At 45.0% G+C, this 14,625-nt stretch overlaps 1 protein-coding gene across 7 annotated transcripts in view; it reads right to left on the bottom strand.

The window, feature by feature from the left end:
* ica1 (islet cell autoantigen 1) overlaps positions 1-14,625 on the bottom strand; it is a 223,194-nt gene that overhangs the window by 55,183 nt on the left and 153,386 nt on the right. For 6 of the 7 annotated variants that reach the window (XM_078538805.1, XM_078538804.1, XM_078538800.1 and 3 more), the window contains 2 exons: positions 3,119-3,199; positions 2,944-3,003 (listed from right to left, as the gene is read on the bottom strand). In XM_078538805.1, coding sequence (XP_078394931.1) covers positions 2,944-3,003; positions 3,119-3,199 — 141 coding nt within the window. The remainder of the gene's footprint in view (positions 1-2,943; positions 3,004-3,118; positions 3,200-14,625) is intronic. The other variant, XM_078538803.1, reaches the window with a different exon arrangement.

Genomic DNA, 14,625 nt, shown 5'->3' on the forward strand with positions numbered 1-14,625 from the left:
CAGCTCCACTGAACGGCAGCACCACCACCTTCGTGGTGGTGGCTGCCAGTACATGACACTCACCGGAGGCCTAATATCATTACTGGATCCCAGGCCACCGGTGAGTGATGGTGGGAAGGGGATTGCAGAGTGGGGGTCATGGTGAAGGGAGATTGCAGGGGAGTAGCAAAGGGGGGGTGGGTCGGGGATCAAGGGGGCCATGTGGCTCGCAGCAGGTTCCCCTTCCTGATGCCAAGTCCCCCAGTCAGTCACTGAGTGCCTTTAAACGAAGGACACCCCGCAAGCAACCCTGCACAGGTTTACCTGTGTTCACCACATGGTGATTGCCCACCCCCACCCACCCCCATCACAGGGTTAATGCCAACGGTGGTGGGATGATTAATTGCCCATGTAAGGGCCTCAATTGGTGGTGGAGTGGGAAGGCCTTCCTGCTACTGTTTTAAGTCAGGTGGAGGTGGGAAGGTGGCAGGGATCCTACTAGCCCCCCTCCCACCTGATTAAATGCCCCCTCGCCACTAAACCCACCATGGGGGAGGGCATTACTGTCCTTGGTCTCCTTACCTAAGGAAGGATGCCTTTTAATGCCTTAAAGGAAGTGGTACAAAGGTTTACTAGACTGATTCACAGGATGAGGTGGTTGTCCTACGACAAAAAATTGAGTAGGCTGGAACTATATTCCCTATATTTTAGAAGAATAAGATATAACCTAATTGAAACATAGTAAGTGCGGTAGCGGGCGGGTAAAATGACGCTTTACCCGCCAGCTGCGATGGCGGGTTTTCACACCATGTTCTCCCAAACCCACCACATTATTTATGCATTCCTGGGAAATACGTGGTTTCCATGGTGGGCAGGCTCCAATTCGCCTGCCACCATGCCTGGCACCACATTTGAAGTACAGCCGTGCTCAGTGCTTCCAGTCCAGGACTGCAGCAAAGAAGACATGGCCCCAAAAAGCAAGAAGACTGCAGACCTCGAGTGCCTTCTGGACGCTGTGGAGGCCCGTTGTGATGTCCTCTATCCTCGCTTTGGCCGCAGGAGGGGCAGTAGCATTACCACTACAACTTGGTAGGCGATGGCAGCGGTGATCAGTGCCAATGCAGCACAGAAGAGGTTGGCCATCCAATGCAGATAGAGGGTGAATGATCTCGTCCGTGCCGCCAGGGTATGGCAATCACCTCAGCACTCTAAACTCACACACTCAAGCCCATCACACATTCATTGGCATCTCACTCACTGCCAGGGACATCACCACCCATTCTCACACACATACCCTCACATGTCCATCTGGCCTCATCTCCTCTGGAGACTGCCTCCTCAGGCATCAACATCTTGAGGCCACCTGCACATATCAACATGTGCCCCCACACGCACCCTGGGTTACCCTCCTTCCCCAGTACAGCCCTCGTCTTGCAGCCTCTTCCCTTGCCTAAGGCCACTTCTCCCCCTTTGCCAAGCAAGCCCTAGCCCTGCAGCCATTGAAAAGCCACCCACATATGGTTGATCTGGTAGGTAGAGACCTGTCGTGAGCCCCACTAAAAGTGATGTGGTGCTGTCTGTGAAGCCTGGCGCTGATGACTGCGAGTGCTGACCAAAGCAAGGTGTGAAATCCCGAGTGAAGTGTAGCCCGAGTGCACGTCGTTTACGTGCTGTTGTGAAACACGTTGGTATGTTATCCTGCCGACACGAGCGGACGATCCACCGTGGGGGGACACAATTCCGGCGGGCTTACCTAATAACGATATGCTAATGTATTGCAATGAGGTTCCCAACGTCGGATGGTGGAGAACGCGGCCCACCATTGGCGGGCAGAGCGGACGGTCACGAACTGAATTCACACCGTCGTGAAACCGATCACCCCATATTGTCCCCTCATGCCACCTAACATGCCTGACAGTGGCGGACACGGAAAATCCCGGCCATACTGTTTAAAATTAAAGGGGTGGTCAGATGGATGTTGGGAGGGTGTTTTCCCTTGATGAGGAGTCTGTAACACGGGGTCACAGTCTCAGAATAAGAGACTGGTCATTTAGGACTGCGATGCAGAAAGATTTATTTACTTTAAAGGGTTTGTAAACCTTTGGAATTCTCTAGCACAGAGGGTTATGAATGCTTAACTGCTGAGTGTATTCAAATTGGAGACTAACAGATTTTTGGCTCTTAACGGAATCAAGGGATTTTGGGGGAAGGGCAGGAATGTCTAGCTGAGGTAGAAGATCAACTATAAATGCTACTGAATAGTGGAAATGGCTAGCAAGGCCAAAAGGTCTCTTCCTGCTCCAATTTCTTAAGTTCTTATGCTCTTATGTTCACAGAGGAATGATGACAAACATTGGCAGTTTTGCCATCCTTAAAACTGTAAAATCTGGGCCACTATCCTTCCTCATGTTGCAGCACATCTCCTACAGTACAGCATCAATAATAGGAAGAAATTTAATAATAGGTACTAATGGACCAGGTATCCAAGAGTGGAAAAATTGATCCCTTTAATCACATTTTGTTTTGTCATGCAGAGCAAATTGTTCCATAATGTGTGCTAAACCGTCTTTCCTGCTATTTGTCTGGAATTCTGACTTTCCATTGTGAAAACTTGGCAGAAATCAATGTTTATGTGTAAAAAAATATTTATGCAGAAGTTGCTGCAAAAATGCAATTAAAATGAGTATTTTGAAGCATCGTAAGATGCAACCATAGTATGCACATTATAAAAAATATTTCACAGAAGATAAAAAGATGGCCAATAAATTTCAGTCCTGTGAAATCAGAGGTGATGGATCTGAACCAAATCAACTTTTAATTAAGAAATATATGGACAGCATTCCACACAAATATATCAATTAAGGAAATTTGCAATCTATTACATTATTTTTATTTGATCGATGATTATCTGATTTTCAACTAAATTAATTTGGGCAGATATTTTGCAGCTTTTTTTTCACTTACCACTCAGAGATAAAGATGCTTTTTCCTCCTTTTTCAAATCTAACAAATCATCTACAGACTCTAATGAGGGAAAGTTTTAAAATGCTGTTAGCTCTTTTTTCAAAGGTTCGCTAGACAGAAAGAAGAAATAAATGTGCTTTGGGTATTACGAAAAATACATTGAGGATAACATTACCTGATTTCTGTTGATTGCCTGAAGATATTGTCTCCAAAGGTGAAAAAACATCTTTTCCCATTCCAAGGGTCAATGGAGTATCTGAAAATATCCAGGTGTAAATTCAGATTACTGACAAGTATGGAGTTTGTTGCCAAGATGTGCTATATGGAATATTAATTTGTAATTTCATCAGTTGGTCATATGTAAAAAATTATACTTTTGCTAAACAAAGGACACTAACTTGAATAGCTGCTAATTTGCACCTGTGAAGGCACATTCCATTCCATCAAGACACAAAGTCAACAGAGACCTCAAAAGAGACAATGGCATCCCTGGAGGTGTGACCAGCTCCTTCTCTCATCAAGATGGATCAGTCAGGAGCTAATGACTGGACGCTAAAAAATTAAAAAATTAACTACCTCAGCAATGAAGCAATAGCTAAAGAGAAACTATGTGAGACACGAGCTAGTCCTCTATATTCTTTGGAATATGCATCTGATAGGAAGAGAGGTCATGTGATGCAGCCTTTTGTGTGATGTTGGAATTGGGATCTCAGTAGAGAACACACAGGATGCCACAGGGAGCAGGGGTCTCCCTCTCTCTTTTTCTATGCAACATTTCATCTAAGTCTGCACCCCATTTCACTGAGAAAAGTGTCAACATTCCTGCAGTAAATAGAGACTGCTTAAATAAAAGCTGTTGAATTTTCTGCAACAGTGATTCCAGGAGAAACGGGGAAGAGTCATAAGGACTCGAAACGTTAACTCTGTTTTTCTCTCCACAGATGCTGTTCGACCTGCTGAGTTTTTCCAGCATTTTCTGTTTTTGTTTCGGATTTCCAGCATCCGCAGTATTTTGCTTTTATCTTTATGACTGAAAAGTAACTGTTTTAGTGAAGAACAGAGTCTGGACACAATCAGTCAATCTTTATTGATTGTGTAAATCAGTAGCCTTTTTATCTGCATCTTACTTGACCAAGTTTAACATCTGATACTCTGTAAAGTTGTATTTCTTCTTTCTTGCATGCTTGGGGAGTGTGTGTGTTTGCAGGCATTAGTGGTAAGTAGGATATATTTGTACATTTTTAATATTTTTACCTGGATGGGTTTTAGCAATAAAACTAACTCCTTACATGTTTAACTCAAGAATACCTGTCTAGCTTATTTCCTACAAGACTACACACAGTCAGGTACATATTGGATTGGCAACATCACATGCTTTTTAAAATTCAAACCTCTGTTAGAAACAACGGGGGAGTGGAAAAAGGAGGAGTCAGTTCATTGCTCCTCATCCGGTCATAACAAGTTGCAGAAAATTACAAAATTCCCTATCTGCTGAAGTTAAGGTTGAGTAAAAAGATTTGGGAGAAATGGAAAGAACTAGGAGTTACCATTTTAACAATTAAAGAAATAACTTTAAATCGAATTCCTTTCATTTCTCTAAAGATTCGTTTTAAACACTGAAATTCCAGTCTTTGCCAGTCTTTGGCAGGGGATTGGCACATCACTACCCACTGAAATAATAGAACACCCTATGAAATGGTGGAGCTGCCAGTGAAATAATGTGCATGATTTCAACCATTTACAGTGTTTCTCTAGGGGTTCTACCAGTCTCTTTCTTAAGTTCCAATAGGAGACCAGGAGAACGATCGTGGAATGACAGGGTTTCAACCTATCAGACACTAACCACTCAGTTAATTATCTTGGTGAAGTTACTCAGCTCTTTCAGACTGTGATCACATGTTGAAATTTATAGAAATTGCATATTAATTCAATATCCAAGTTTCTTTGCCATGTGACAAAAAGGTCAACTTATAGTAGTTGATTTCTGTAGCTAGCAGCTGGGGAGGAAAAACTGGTCACTATATCCTCCAACTGCTCTATCCCTGCAGTCACATGCAATTATTATGCATGGGGATATTTATGGGAGGTGAGTAACCACATTGTAGGTAGAAAAATGGCTGTTTCTCTAGAGACACAAGGTTTGGGTATTGACTTCCATCCATATTTAGTATTAAGGACTCTGAGTTAGTCTGGTCTCAGGTAAGGTCTAAACTGGACCCAGGTTAGTCTGAGGTTTCAAGTGCAGTAGAGTTCAGAAAAATCAAGGAATTCATTTTCATCTCTGTTACGCGCAAAAAACAAATACAAGACAGGGTGTTATGCTATGGTAAGCTAGGTAGAAATCATCTCTGCCTATTTCTAACTTGGTGAATTTCTTGGGGAAGAAGGGGGACACATTGAGGAATGGGGCTGGGATCTGAGAGATGCCAATTTCAACTGATGCTCTTTAAATCTTGCTATAGGTAAATAGCTCAAGTTGGCTGTTGAGTGACTGCAAGCCTGAGCATGGGACAGAAAATCAGAGAGGCTAGTGCAAGTTTAAGTTAGCCTGCACACCATTGAGAGAGCCTGCACCTCTTATAGGACAGCTACATTACTGCTGCTGCATGTGCTGGAAATCATTTTAAAAGTGATGTTGATATGAGGATCTCTCAATAATGGCACAACCTAGGAGAGAGCAGGCTCCAAGAATTTCTGACACTGCACCACTTTTGGTGGAGGAAAGAAGACAAGTAATCTGCTTGCAGGGGCCCAGGAGGCTCTCCAGACAAACTTTGTGAAGGTAGTGGGACCAGATAACTATGGAAGTCATTGCAGGCATCTGGCCCCAATAAACTAGATGCAGTGCTCCAAAAAGTTCAATGACCTCAGACAAGCGGTCACAGGCAGCATGATGTCTTGTGGTTGCCAGAAGTTCAAAATAATCACGCCTTTTAGACTCAAGTGCTGGAGCTTCATCGAATGTATTTCTCAGATCACACTGTGTGCTGCAGCTGCATCAAGCTGTGCGTAGACCCTCTGTATGCAAACACCAAGTATCACTAAGTGCTAAGGTTCTACCTGTCCCCGGTATTACGAAGAATAGGTCTGTCCACGCTGCCGTGGAATGCTTCAAGTAGTTGGACTGTGCTGTCCCACCTGTCTCTTGTGGAAAAATCTATGCAGAGAAATACCTATGACCACAAGTCCATCAGGCAGTGGTCTGCACATAGCATCCTAGAGACCCTGCCGGAAAAGGAGATGATGGATCCTGTTGGATGGTTCCCTGAGCAGACTGCCAAAGTCATTTGGCAGAATACCTTATTGCCAGAACTGTCAAACAAGCACCAAGACGCAGCTTGGCCGGTGGGCGAGCGTCCTGACATCACCGTGCACTCGCGCGATATTTCGGCTGGCAGGCGCACTCAAGAGTCAGCAGCGCGCCTGCCGACAATTAAAAGGCCTATTAAGGCCCTTAAGCAGCTAATTAAGTAGAATTTTCTGCTGCCCGTCCAATCTTACGGTTGGTGGGCAGGCGAATTTTGTGAAACCTCATCCACGGGTGGGATGAGGTTTCCAACAATGAATTTAAAAAAATAAATTTTTAAAAAACTCATTTTTAACATGTCCCTCTTCATGTGACTGAGTCACGTGCGGGTACATGTTTATATTATTTGTGAAATCTTCATTTTTCATTTTAAAAATCTTCAACTTCCTGAGGCAGCTCTGTACCTTCAGGGAGCTGTTCAGTGAATGCATCCCAGCGCATGTGCAAACTTCAGCGCTCGTGCTCCTTCCGTCTCCACCCCGGCAGTGCTGAGGCTCTCTGCATGCGTTTCACGCTGGCTGGCTGTTGCTGGCCAGCCAGCGTGAAATCGCGGTCAGGGCCCGGTCATGGGTGGGTGGACTGTTTCGCTGCCGCTCCCGGACCCGCCCACCACACCGCCTGACGAGGGGAAAATCCTGCTCTGCCATATCGCTGGCTGTGTTTGCTATATCCCATCAGGCTCACTGTAAAGCCAAAAGATAGGTGCAGGAATTTGTATTGACCAAAGGGTGTGCTGAATGTTGTCAATAGCAAAGATTCCTCATCAAGCTTCATGCTGTTAGCCATTTCTGGCATCAAGTTTGCTGAAAACGTTTGCTCCTGCCGGTGCTGGTGTGATCTCTTCCAGTGTTGGAATAGGGTACTGATTCCTCTTTGTGGCTTGACTAAGAGATTTAGGATCCAGGCAAAATTTGTAGATGTCCATTTTGCTTCTCTCTCACAAAGATGCGATTTAGCCAATCTACAAACTCTGTGACTCTAGCAATCACTTTCTTTTCTTCCATCTCTTGGAACTCTGTTTCAAACTTTCCTTTCAGTTCTATTGGTACTTTACATGAGGGATGAATCACTGGTGTCTTCTCTGGGTCTATGGTGATACGATACTCAAAATTTTCAAAACATCCAACTTCCTCATCAAAACACTTTGGATACATTTGGACCAGATCTTTCTTGCTTCTGAGCGGAGGCTGCTTTTCAGTAGTTGCACTTGCCTTCGGTGACAACTCCTTCGCCTCATAGTTCACTGAGACCAGCTGCAGCTCTTTGCAACTGCTCAACCCCAGGATAGCAGGACCATCTGTTTCAGCGATGTAGAACGTAGAGTTAACATCTTTTCCTTAGTGTGTTCCTCTTGTTCCTAGTTATTGAACCTTAGTTTCACTATATGCTGTCGGCATGATGTTGCACAGTTTCAGAACGTCTTGCTTTGGGTACCCATTTTCTTTCAAATTTTCAGGAAAGATCTTCTGTATGAGCTCCAGTATCAGATTTATGATTCTGGGCTCATTTCTCAGCTTCTTCCTGACCCGAATGTGGCAAATTTCTTTTCTCTGGGAACAGTTGCATCAGGAAATTTTAAGCAATCGTATGGTTCCTATGTCTACTGTATCCTCAAGCTCATTGGGCTGAATAATACCACGGTAGGGTGGGTGGGGAGAGGGGAGTGGCCTTTGGCATGTAACCCCACCACCACCCCCCCACCGACCCGGAAAGAGCGTTGGCAGTGTCACATGAGCTGGGACATGTTTGTGAAGTTTTGAAAATTTATTTAATTATTTTATAAAACCTTATATCCCGCCCGTGGATGAGGTTTCCTGAAAAACGTGAAGGCCACTTGGGCTCTTCGCCTGCCCGCCAACCTTAAGGTTGGACGGGCAGCATTCTTAACAAGCCACCGAACAAAATATTGAAATGACGCGCGATGACATCGGGACGCACACCCGACGTCACTGCTTGCTATTTCACGCGCCGGCATGTCGGGCCTGCCCCTGCATGCCGACAGCAATATTCTGCCCGTGTCTTCAACTGCAGAGAACTCAGAAGAGGACTTTGATACAAAAGAGGGCTGATGGGTATGCTATAAATGAAAGGCTTCATGCATTGGCAGGCCTGCTAAAAAGCCTGTCAAGGAGCAGAGGATCCTGGCACCAAGCTGGCAGATGGTTTTGTGCAGAGCTTGAAGCCCATCTTTTCCAGTGTGAAGTGGTATCCAACTCCATTTGCATACTTGTTGACCCAACCATAGGGCAGCAACTGATAGCTCATGTCTTAGCTTCCACTGCAGCACAAGCAGAATTCAATGTCTGATTGTTCCAGTGGTAGTTCAGACTGAAATCATTCAAGCTCAGCTTGCTGCCATGCAAGCGTAGACTGTTGCATGCCTGTGGTACCAGCATTCAAAGCGTTTGCAGGGTCTCACAGCAGTTCAGCAATCTGTGCTTCAGCAGATTACTAAAATTGCTGAGGCATTGTCCAGGAGGTTGACAAATGCATCATGGGACACAAACCTGTTATCCTCTCAGGATGACAGTATTTGTTCTCCCGCAGCTGTCACTCCACCTGTTGCTCTCTGCCAGCCAGCCCAAACTACTGTTGCCCATACAGAGATGTTGCAATCCGATGCTGGACCATCTAGCGTCAGAGCTGATTGAGGGTATCCTGCAAGCCAAATGCACTGTCCCACACTGCAAGTCAGCAGCCTTCTACCAGCCATACTGCCACCACTGGGGAAGCACTGCACTGGATGTCAGACAAAGACAACGGCAAGACAGGCACTAAGGGAATACACAAGAATGAATAGTTGATGTTTGTATATAAAATGTCATGGTTTGATTCATAAATTTGGTTTTGAATGTTTATTTTGTATTGGCTTTCATCTTTGCATTCTAGTCAAGCGGATGCTGTGATGGTCAGCAATAGAAGGTACGGTAAGGTGTGGGATTTTTGGTGGAATTGAGACTGTGGTTACTGGTATCACAATCAGGTGAGTCAACCTTAAACAGCCCAGTTAGAAAGAGTTATTGGTGGCTTCCCCGCTTCCTGCTCTTCCTCATTAAGTCACCTTAGTAGTAGGAAATGCTGTGCCCATGATACCCATGCAGCACGCAGCAGACCACCACAAATCTTGACTGCACTCTGTCAAGTTTTGCAGGATTCCTCCAGAGTGGTATAGGCAGGGGAAGCATTCTATAACCATGCCAATGGCCACTTTCTCACATTTCCTGTGGCAGCCTGGTTTTTGTTACATGCACGCTGTCAATGGGTTGTGCACAGGAATCATTAGTCTTTTTGTCAAAGGAACGCTAGCCCTTGTCATCCATTAGCCACTGTCTAGTTTGCCGTGTGGCTCAAATGCTGATGACACAGCAAACTGCCCCAGAATGAAGACATCATGACCATTGCCAGGGTACCAGGCATTGATTTGTATGCTGTGCTGTATTTGGTTGCATACTAGCTGCGTGTCTAAGGAATGGAATTCCTTTTGGTTGCAGTATATCTCAGGATTGACATGTGGTGTATGCAAAATGACCTGTGTGCAGTCAACAACACTGCACCATGGGGAAACCTGCCATCCTCATGAAGCCATGTGCTTGATCTGCCTGCTTCTCTATGGCAAGACAGAATGAAATGTATTTATCTCTATTGGAATACAGGGCCTCAGTGATCTCCTTTATGCAACAGTGCAAGGCAAACTGGGAGAGGTTGCAAATATCACCTGTTCCAGCCTAGAACGAACCAGGCACATAAAGACTCATGGCTACGGTTACCTTCACAGTGGTAATGCCATCCTCACCCTGCTCTGAGACTACAGTACTGGCTGCAGCAGGTGGAAGATTTCAGTAAGGACGTCCTTAGTGAAATGCATATGTCAGACACTGTAAAAAATCACTGTGTAATAACCTTTTAAAATCTTAAGAAATTTATTGAATATTATAGAACTCTTAAGAAGAAAACTTCAATAGCAGCTTGTTGGCTGAAAAACACCACAGTCCTGTTATCTCTGCCAAGGACATATCTCGAGCATAGACATTTCTGATAAGGTTGGATCTCATGACCCATATGTAAACCAACCATCTGAGAAAAGGTTAAAAACAGGCTCTCAAGAGGGAAAAAAATCACTTTGAACTGGAAAGAGTTTTCAAAGTGATCCATGCTGGTTTCAGCTTTTTTCAGAGAGAGGGAGAGCAGGTAAGAGCTTCCTAACACCTTGGCTCGAGAGCAGAAGGCTGCTGTCACCAGCTACAGAGGCCAACGCTCATACTGCGCCGTCCAATTGTTCTTCCTCCGGGACTATGAAAGCATTCTCGCCTGTCAAGGGCCGTATGCTTTTTATTTAGCTTAAGCAGAATTCTTAAACCGTTTCTTCTTAGTACTCCTGTTCCTATGTTCCTATTTTAATAAATGACTTTAAAATGACATATGAGCTTGACCCCAATTTTGGATAATCTGTGATTCCCAGACTAGAATGTTACAAATTGGTGTCTGGAGTGGGATCACAGTGGTCGAGATCGTAGGTTTAAGAAGCAAAAGTCTTAGTTAAATACATGTGGAGAAGTTCTTAGGCGAAACCAGGAGTATACAATGGCATTGACATATTACATGGAACAGCAGACAAGAGAGTTTGACAGAGAAAACAGGCACACTAGGGGCGAGAGATATCTAGGGAGTTGAAGAGTGCAACAGGAATTACAAGTGTATCCTTGATAGACTTTCAAAAGAGATTCAGAAAGGCAAAACTGAGCTGAAGAGGGTTCGGAGTAAGTTGGCCTACAGTACACATGCGTGTGCATTACAGCTGAGTTAAAAAGTAAAAGGAGTCGAGGGAACGAGTAGATAGGTTGCAATAAAGAAAGTGATGATTGGCAGGAGAACATTTCTGCCCTATACTATCAGTTACAGAGCATGTTATACAAGAAAAAACAATGAACAGAGTTTTGAGTTACATGCAGAAAATACTAGACTGAGTGACAAGATGAAAGATTCAAGGGAGGCTTTGAGGGAATTAGTTTAGCAGCAAACTGTCACCTTCCCTGAAGCAGAACATGCCCTGTGCTTAGCTAAAATCAGATTGTTTCACGCATAAATCAGCCAACAGCAGGCAGTTGTGGCTGCTATCTCCAAAACCACAGGAGCTAATTCCAGCCCTGCTGGGACAATATAGTTAAAAGCGCTTCCTCCTCTGCTCCACCTCTCCTACGTGATGAGGAAATGCCGGCGTGTGTGGTCACCCGAGTCAAGGCCACAGGACAAGCTAAGATCAAGACAGAAGGGGGAGCAGGAACCAGCGAAGAACCATCCTCATTCATTAGGGTCAGGGAAGAGGCCACCACCACAAGCTCACACAGGCCCCTTTCTCCCAGTGAAGTTAAAGCTCTGAAAGAGGAGTTGAGGTGACAGTGGATATGAACTCCAACCCCCTCTCCCTCAAGCTAAAATGGGAACTTTTTAAACCTCACAACCAGAGTTAGAGAGGGACGACCTGAAATAGGTTTTCTTTGCTGCATAAAAGCAAAATACTGCAGATGCTGGAAACCTGAAATAAAAACAGAAAATGGCTGGGAAAACTCAGCAGGCCTGATAGCATTTGTGGAGAGAGAAACAGAGTTAACATTTCGAGTCTGTATGACTCTTCTTCAAGCTCCTTGCTGTATGTTCTCTTCGAGCTAAGATGAGAAATAGACCAAAACATTTTGACCAGAGGCTCGCTCAAGACGATAGAGGCTGCCCAAAGGAGGGCCCTAGGTGAAGGCAATATTGACTTTCACAAGGTCCTAGTTGGCATCAAATAGGTCCCCTGTGAAAGCCTGATTATATTTGCAGAGAGGCTCCATGATTGTCACTGGTGTACAAGGGACAGTGAGAGTCACCATTTTTACATCCCCAAGCTTCAAGAGCCTTTTTCTGAGAGGGCTCCAGCCATTAGCCCGTAGTGCACTGGGCGTTTATACCAATTAGACAGTGGCATGGGCGAGTTGATCCACTATTTTAACACGGATGGGAACAGATCCGTGTAATCACCCCCCGAGTAACTGCAAAGGCTAAGGACGTTGTAGGCTCATTGCCTAGCCAGAAATCTGGATCATCTAAGAGCTCAGAGCAAAGAAGGGGTGTCTTGGTGCACTGTTTTAATTATAAATGCTGGTGACACTTTGCCCGTGACTGTTGCAGCATGCATATTATGGAGGCCGACGGGAACATTGAGCCCTGCTTTCCCCCTCCTCCTGCACCGATGAGTCCTGACCCTGTCGAGCAGTCGTTAAAGGAAATGAAGGCAGTGATAGAGGTAATGTAAATTAGCAACAGGGCCTGCAGCCAGTGGCTGCCATGGTGCCATGGTCCCTTGGACCAGTCAAGCAGCTTCTCCAATGACTCCCACCAGCTTCCCTGGAAAAAGTGGTTTCCCCTCTCAGATACAATCATAGTGGGAGCCTGGTGGTCTGCATGGTTGATAATGGAGGCTGTCAACAATTAACACCAGTTGAATTCACCTCCTCCTCAACCATCATTCATGATCCCCATCCTTCATTGTTAAAGCAGGGTGTTGTTCTCAAACATAAAAGATTCAAAAAATTGGTTTAAGGAAGAAGCTAAAAAGGTTTGGAAACAATTGAAGTTTAATCTAAAATTTAACACTTGCCCCTTGAATAGGGAAAAAAACCGAATCACATTTTAAGTCCTGATGTGGATTTACCTTGACTAAGAGGTGCACCAGTCAGTGAGGGGAGACTTCGGCCTGAGTGAGGCAGAGACCGAATGAGTTTTTTTGGGAATTTGGTTCAAAGTGCGAAAGAGGTGCTTTAGGTAAGGTTTACTGCAAGAAGTAGTGTGCTGAGTGGGGAGTTCGGTGAAGGGTGGGGAGGTGGTGCTTTTTTCCTTCTACTCTTTTACAGCCTCCAGTATTTGATTTCCACTTTGGTGCAGCAGAAGGAGCAGGTAAACCAGTAACCAGTAACTGGTATTATTAATTTTATCAGTATTCTAAGTACTGTATTGTTTTATTGGTATTGCAAAGTTTATTGGCTGTGCCAAAACCTATTATGAGGTGTAGGTTTTATTAATTATAATTAATTAACTGGTAATTATTCATTAATTAACACACATTGGAGATGGCAGGGCAGGTGATGTGCTGTGATTGCGATGTAGGAGCTTCTGATACCAGTGTGATCCAGGGCAAACACATGGATAGCACGTTTCAGGACGTGGTCACCCTGCAGCTTAAGGAAGTGCAAGCAGAGAGGGAACAGGTGACCACCAGACAGAAGAAAGGGACCAGGCAGGTAATGAAGGAGTCCCGAGTACATCTCACTCACAAATCATTTCTTGTCCTTGGAAAACGATGAGAGCGATGGTTCCTCTGCGGAGGCTAACCAGGGCAAAGGCCATGGCACTGTGGGTGGTCCAGCTGCTCAGGGTGGGAGGAAGAAGTGTGGAAGGGCAATAGTGGTAGGGGATTCTTTAGTGAGGGGAGTAGACAGGCGTTTCTGCGGTTGTATATGTGACTCCAGGGTGGTATGTTGCCTCCTGGGTGCCAGGGTCAAGGATGTTACGGAACGGCTGCAGGACATTCTGAAGGGGGAGGGTGAACAGCCAGAGGTCATGGTCCATGTTGGAACCAATGACATAGGAAGAAAGAGAAATGAGGTCCTGCAAGTAGACTTTAGGGAGTTAGGTAGGAAATTGAAAAGCAGGACTTCAAAGGTAATAATCACTGGATTACTCCAGGTGCCACGCAGTGGTGAGTATAGGAACAGAAGGATAGAGCAGATGAACGCATGGCTGGAGAGATGGTGCAGGAGGGCTTTAGATTCCTGGGGCATTGGGACCGTTTCTGGGGGAGGTGGGACCTGTACAAGTTGGACGGGTTATGTCTGAACAAGAATGGGACCAACATCCTTGCGGGGAGGTTTGCCTATGCTATTGGTGCGGATTTAAACTAAATTGGCAGGGGGATCCCATCCCTCTGAAAAATAGTTCATAGGGGAGAGAAGCTGAGATGGAATTAGAAGTTAAAACACTAGTAAGTGAGTCTGGAAGGCAGAGGAAACATAGGCTAGATAAGAAAGAAGTGAGTTTAGCAAGGCTAAATGGAATATATTTTAATCCAAGGAGCCTGAGGAATAAGACAGACGAGCTGAGGGCACAGATATGCACTTGGGAGTATGATACCATAGTTATGACCGAAACTTGGCTAAAAAAGGGCAGGGTTGGCAGCTCAACATTCCTGGTTATAGGGTATTCAGACGAGAAAGAGATGGGGGAATAGAAGGGGTGGGGGGTTGCAATATTGATCAAGGAATCAATTATAGCAGTGAGGAGGGATGATATCTTGGAACGATCATCAAATGACGCCATATGGGTAGAAGTAAAAAACACAA

Source organism: Cetorhinus maximus, chromosome 3, assembly GCF_964194155.1.
Source record: "Cetorhinus maximus chromosome 3, sCetMax3.hap1.1, whole genome shotgun sequence".
Taxonomy (NCBI): Eukaryota; Metazoa; Chordata; class Chondrichthyes; order Lamniformes; family Cetorhinidae; genus Cetorhinus; species Cetorhinus maximus.